Source organism: Cupressus sempervirens, chromosome 6, assembly GCF_028749045.1.
Source record: "Cupressus sempervirens isolate cs-2001-9-10 chromosome 6, ASM2874904v1, whole genome shotgun sequence".
NCBI classification, from domain to species: Eukaryota; Viridiplantae; Streptophyta; class Pinopsida; order Cupressales; family Cupressaceae; genus Cupressus; species Cupressus sempervirens.
Window position 1 is genome coordinate 392675724 of NC_143123.1, and position 6881 is coordinate 392682604.

The 6881-nt window shown below is 37.5% G+C and overlaps 1 protein-coding gene and 1 non-coding gene across 2 annotated transcripts; one reads left to right on the plus strand and one right to left on the minus strand.

Moving 5' to 3' along the window:
• Nucleotides 1-1846: 1846 nt before the first annotated feature.
• On the plus strand, nt 1847-2668 carry LOC149552712 (histone H3.2). Its single transcript, XM_089788266.1, has one exon. The coding sequence runs from the start codon at nt 1916-1918 to the stop codon at nt 2324-2326; it is 411 nt and encodes a 136-aa protein (XP_089644392.1). The 5' UTR covers nt 1847-1915; the 3' UTR covers nt 2327-2668.
• Nucleotides 2669-2915: 247 nt separating this feature from the next.
• TRNAS-GCU (transfer RNA serine (anticodon GCU)) lies at nt 2916-2997 on the minus strand. Its single transcript has one exon. It is a non-coding gene; the product is annotated as a tRNA-Ser (tRNA).
• Between the last annotated feature and the right edge of the window lie 3884 nt (nt 2998-6881).

Sequence of the window (6881 nt, forward strand, 5' to 3'; positions counted from 1 at the left end):
AAAATAGATTGGGAATATGAATGGCTATTCTAATTCTATCTTTTTTTTGGCATAGACATATGCTCATTTTGGGGGCAAAATTGGAATATGTCTTCCTATTCCCAATTCTGATTGAGCGTACCAAACAGCAAATATAGAACATATTCTAATTTTCTCTTCCTATTCCACTCTATTCCATCAACCAAACGGTAAGGGCCCGTTTGGTTGCTGGAATAGCACGGGAATTGGCATTGAAAATTAGAATACGAATTATATTCTTTGTTTGGTTGGCAGAATTGGAATGCAGAATAGGATTGCGAATTCCCAAAACAGCCCAAAATGAGCTTTTGTCTAATCCCAAAAATACTTGTAATTGGAATGCCCCTTCCTATTCTCAATCTCACTCAATCATATTTGACAATCTCGTCGGGTCCGTGGTGTTAAGCGTTGATATTTTTTGAGTTTGGTTGAACTCCCGCTCATTATCGACGAGTCTGAGCTTAAATTACCTCAGTACAAAGGCATAACACAAAAAATAGAAGTCACCTCACAAAGAACGAAGCACTGCAAACAGGAGAAACCACAACAATTCTTCCAATGCTTTCACAGCCACAATCTCTAACGTCACCAGAAATTCCGCCACATCCCATCCTCCAAACAAAAACACTGCTGCCGCAGTTAACGGGAATCCAGACCTCCTGCACTGGCCAGCTACGGACACAACTATAATCACTGCTCCCGAACCCTTCGAAGGCTGGAAAAAGCCCTCAAAACTCTCATTTTCTGCCTTCATTTTAGTACGAGAAATACTAGTACAAGATTAAATAATATACCAATCAAAAGGCCGCGAAGAGTATAAGGCTGTCAAAGAAAACACGTAAAGATTTTATCTGCTCTGCTTTAAAACAAAATGTTGTGCTTAACTTCTTTTTTCCTCTTCGGCCTTCAATCTCCATTCCTCTCATTTATCTTCCCGATCAAATACTATGTGAACCAAACAAGAATGGGATTGGTCTTTTCCATTCCCATTCTCCATTTCTATTCCTATTCCAAATTTCCATTCTAATTCTCTATTCCTACGCTTGCAACCAAACGGGCCCTAAGGGATTTAGGGGTATTCATAATATGAAGTTCTATGCGGTATGATTATGACCTTGTAAGATCTCTGATTTGGAGTTAGGATTAACATGTATTCATTGTACAAAGTTGTACGGGGTATGATCTCTAATTTATAAGATTTTTGGTTTAGAGTCAAGAATTTAAGGGTATCCATTCTATAAAGTTTGTATGAGGTGCGATACTAGCCTTATAAGGTCTCGGTTAAGGATTAAAGGACATCTATTTGGTAGAGTTATATGGGTTATGATACCAATCTTTTAAAGATATTTGATTTAGTGTCAAGGATTTGGAAGTATCCATTCTGCAAATTTTTCTAAGGCATGATCTCTGACGTCATATTATCTATCCAAGTCACTTAGCAATAGATTTATTATCTATTCTATTTACATATCTTCTATTACTATATACCTTAAAGCAGATTTTATGAACTTATTGTTAGTACATAGCTCTATACAATTAAAACTTTAATTATAGTTTTTTTTTTTTTTTTCTTCATAAAATATAACATTTTTCTCATTCTAATCTAAAGGGAGGGAGTCCAGCTCATCAAGAGCTCTTAAATAGTACTCCAATCAAATTCCTCCCGACAATCGGGATGTATAAGTGCACAATTACATAATCGATTGGTGGAGGGTTCGGCGATCCGTGTGAGCGGGTAAGATAGGCCACGGAGAGCCGTCGATAGGGGGAATGGATCGAACGAACACGATGTATGGCGCCTAATTTGAATTTGAAAGGGCGATATAAAAGTGGCAGCAAGAGAAGAGGGAAAGCATCAGTATCAGTGTTGTTACCTAGCTAGCAGAGAAGAAGAAGAATGGCGCGTACGAAGCAGACGGCAAGGAAGTCGACCGGGGGAAAGGCTCCCCGGAAGCAGTTGGCAACAAAAGCAGCGAGGAAGTCTGCGCCGGCGACAGGGGGAGTGAAGAAGCCGCACAGATTCAGGCCGGGCACAGTTGCCCTGAGGGAGATCCGCAAGTACCAGAAGAGCACGGAGCTGCTCATAAGGAAGCTGCCCTTCCAGAGGCTGGTGAGGGAGATCGCACAGGACTTCAAGACGGATCTGCGCTTCCAGAGCTCTGCCGTGGCCGCGCTGCAGGAGGCGTCGGAGGCCTACCTGGTGGGGCTCTTCGAGGACACCAACCTTTGCGCCATCCACGCCAAGAGGGTCACCATCATGCCCAAGGACATCCAGCTCGCTCGCCGCATCCGAGGCGAGAGGGCCTGATTCCGGAGCCCTAATCCACTTTCTCCATCTCCATCTCACTCAACGGTGTGTTTTCACACCACTCTTCTCTTTGGATCCTTTGTTCTGTCCTTCTCTTCTTGCTGTAAATCCCTCTACAGTCTCACCGCTACAGACTGCTTCAAAATGTTTAATTATTGCGGATGCCGTGCGGTTAATGTTTGTTAACTACTGCCGACCATGGACGAGTCACTGTCCCAATCTTGTAATCTCTGATTGTGATCGGAGTGCTTGAAAGGTTTTGTTTTTGCAGTGAGGCTTGTAAAATGTCCCCCTTTTGGCCAGGGATCGAATCAACTTGCAGTCAAGTGATTTTGTGTTTAACTGTGCGGTTATTTCTCTTTAAATAAGTTTCTAGTTTTTTGCATTGCATCTCGTTCTTTAAACTCGAATCCCGCCAAGGTCGCACAGTAAAACGCTATTCTCTCCGTTCTAATGCTAGCGCTGCATCACAGCATTATGAACTCGGACTGTAAAGTAGCAGGATTATGATAGCAAGTTTCATAAGTCTTCAGAAATACAAAGTCAGGTTTGTATGAATGAAGATTGATGTCGAAAAAATAAGAATAAACGTCGCCTGAGAGATTCGAACTCTCCCGGGGAAACCCCATGTACTTAGCAGGCACACGCCTTAACCGCTCGGCCAAAGCGGTAGGATATTCAAAATTGAAAAGGAGCAAAAGAGTGAAAATTGTATCGGGTCACTCCGCTACTATAGTAGGGCCACTCGACCGCTTAGCAACTATAGTCTAGTCCGGAAGAGGGAGGGAGGGCGGAGCGGATTTCTTTCAAACAGTTGTGGGGAATCGGAATGAGTTTGTGCTGTAAAGACTGACACTTGCAACATAATCATAAATCACATTGTTGGTCAATAGATAGATTTGTCAGGTGCTTCAACAATTAAGATTTGAAGGCTGCATTTCTACATGAACAGCCAACCTACAACTTAGAATTTACTGTGATAACACTTCCAACATATCACAGAACATCTATCAAACATCTATTTTTAAAATCCATCTTCCACTGTTGTATTAATTTGGGGTTTCTCAATTTATGCAGATATTTTTTTACAAAGTTTTAAAATAAATAAATAAATGTAAAATAGCTACGGTCCATGGAATATGACAGCATTAATTCTGAAAATGTGTCTAATTTGTGATTGTAAAGTGTCATACAAAGTGGAGGTGATGTTTAACACCTAATCTCTTTCATCAAGTTACTGCATGCGCACAGAAAAATAATTGAACAGAGGTAATATATTTATGGTTTATTTTGAATTTTAGAACAGCAATTTAGGTTCTGTTTAGTCTGAACCAAATTAGCATCCAAGTACCATGTTGCCAGAGAAAAACATAGAATACTATGAAAGGAAAAGATGTAGTTCACGTGGCATACAATTAAATGAGATTAGAAAAGAATGGAGTTATAATCATTATCTGGAAGTATTCAGCACTATAGAAATCACAACTATTATCTGGAAGTAATTTACTTAATAAAAGTTATGTCTATTTTTATGTTTGACAGGCATTCCCAGCCGGACAACATTCAAACGGAACAAATTACAGAGGAAATTTTGATAAGGCCTCCTACACTCCACCATAACTACTATGAGGCTGTAAATTCTAAAATGAAAAGAAATGAAAAGAGAGTGCTTTCATAATCAATAGCTTCTTTTATAATTTTTAATGAAAAGAGAGTGCTTTAAAAAGAAAAAGCGTAGTAAAAATACATCCACGTCTCTCTCTCTCTTCCCAGTCCATTTGATATTAAATTTGTCAAAGGTAGCAACATGAAACAAATGATAAGCCAACGCACACGCCCCTAAAATCCCCTGATAAATTTTTAGATTGAGCTTTTGTATGATAAGTGGTCCTACTGCTCTTAAATTAGGCTGAAAACGTTGGCACAAGTAAATGATGGAGAGTTTCATTAAAAGGCCGTCGGTATTTTGAGTGGCTGGAGGGTTTTTGTGGAATACAGCATGCTCTTAGCGTTTGGATTGAGCGGGTGCTGCCGGCCAGAGGGCGCAATTCAAGTTTAAATTTGTTTAAAACTTCAAGAAAGTTCTGGTCTCAAGCAGATGCCGTTTAAAAAACAAAAACTGAACTCAAACATAACCCGCTTAAATTTGGAACGAAATCCTAATGAAAACAGCCACAACTAAATTTGTGTGCTTGCTCATTTTGAAACATGAATTCCAAACTCTCTGCCAAAACTAAACCACACACGTCTTAAATAAAGAAAAATTCTACTTTTTACTCGAATTTAAATTATGAAACAGGAAGCAATACTGATTTTAAACAATGGCAACAGCTGGAAGAACCTGAATATGCTCCGCCCTTCCGTCTTCCAAAAACAATCCTCCTCCTCGATTTCTCCTCTCTGCCTTTATCATTTTTTCCTCCCTCCATTATGCCTTTGTCGTGGAAGAGAATTGCCCGCATTTTAGCTGAAATGGCATTTTTCCACTACTCTTGAATATAGCAGCAATAAATATGATTTTTCTCGAGTAACATTTTAAAACCGATCTCATTTAAAAAACACAACTTTTTAAGGAAATAAGTTAAAATTGTCATAAAATAAATTATCACTCCTAATTTATTTTATAAATCTTCTAAAACAAAGCAACTATAAGACACAATAGTTTTCTTTTCATAAAAATAGAATCCTATTCATTGAATTTCATTTCAATATCTTATTATCATTTATGTATTAGGATATTAAATAAAAATCAAATGCATTAACATTATTTTGCACTAGACTAAGTGGTGTGTTATATGCTGCAGGGATTATCTGTCTATCCCTTTTCGAGAGGCTAACTCTCTCTACCTCAACCACACCCTCGTCTTCGACACTTGTGGACACTCAAACGCTTGCAAACATAAAGGAGTTAGTATTTGTCAGTCGATAATAAAACATTATATGCGAACATCATAACTATAATGCATACGCATACATCAAAATATGAATATAAATAACATCTATCATCAACATGATCGTAAAACGATTTAGCCATTCGTTTAACATAACTTAAAAATCCTTAAAATAATATTAATTTCCCGAATAGTTAACATATCACATGACATGATAAATATAATCCATGAATTAATCTAGCAAAGTTTAAAATAGTTGACCTAGTCAAAATAACAAGGTTGCCACTTAATTGCCATGTAGGTGCAAACAAAGAAGTTGTATGACGAGTCATGACATCTATAGGGAAGGGTAGTTTTGTCGACGTCTTCATGTTGAAGATGACGGGCAATGGAGAGAGTTGTAGGAAGATTTGGTCACGTAGACCTCCCATTCAACCAGAATTGGTTGATCGCTCTATATAAATTTATAAGGGAAAAACTCCTGTTTGTTGCAAGATCATTGAAGGAAAGGTTGGCCATAAATTTGGAGAGTTTTCTTTGCATGGAAACGAAGAGAACTTTCGAGAATTGAGGGGAGAGGGAAGGGAGGGAGAGTGGAGGGAAACCATGAAATTCCATATGCATTAACAAGCCCATAGTCAATCAATTGAACACACGCTCATAAAGCCAATCCTTAAAGTAATTCAGTCAAATTAAAGATGATCACAATTCACAACTTTGATCCTTATGTGAATATGTTAGATACTTTTCTCAACATGCAATCGCTACTCATTTTGGTGCTTCAACATTTATAAACATTATTTGGTCTTTCAACACTAATTATGATTCAACATGTAGTCACTACTTATGATTTAACATGCAACACCAATTATGATTCAACATTATTTGATCTTTCAACACTAATTATGATTCAACATGCAAATACCTTAGATAGATATCCATCTCAACATGCAGTCACTGCTCTGCTCGGTAAGTCATAGTTTGGTCTTTCAACACCAAATATGATCGCATTTTATAGTTATTCCTAATGGTGGATCGTAGAGTATGATCGTAAACATTGATGCTAAAAAAATAATATCACACAATCAAATCCCAAAAGCATACTAGAATTCAATGTGGATTGTGGAAACTTGCTATCTTTAACATTTCTCAATGTTGTCAAAGTTGAGATAGGAAGGGAAGATAATTGAAACTGGTCAGAAGTATTGATGAAGCAAAGAAAATACATGACATAAGGCTTTCATGTTTTTGTTATAAATTGAAATTGAGCATGGAAGGAATAGTTTCTATCATGATGTTAATTGAATTACGCTGTAAGTTTATCTGTTGCAATGATTTGAAGCAGTTTATATTGACTCAATCTTATAGAAAAGAAGTGTCAGTATACTTAAATGTTATTTTGGTTAATTAGAATTGAATTAGGCATGTTGTATTTGTTTTGCAGAGGGTTTGCCATTTGGAAGTGGTAAATGATTAAGGACTAAATGAATGATTATTTTAAGCAATTAAATGATATGTATTCATAGTATGTCTTCTAATTACAAGTTCGAGGGGACTCATCTATGATTAATAAGAATCTATTTGTGAGAAATTACACATCCTACTTTGGAGGGTTGTAGAAATTAGCAATTGGAAAATGTGGGGAGCTAGAGAGTCCTACCTTG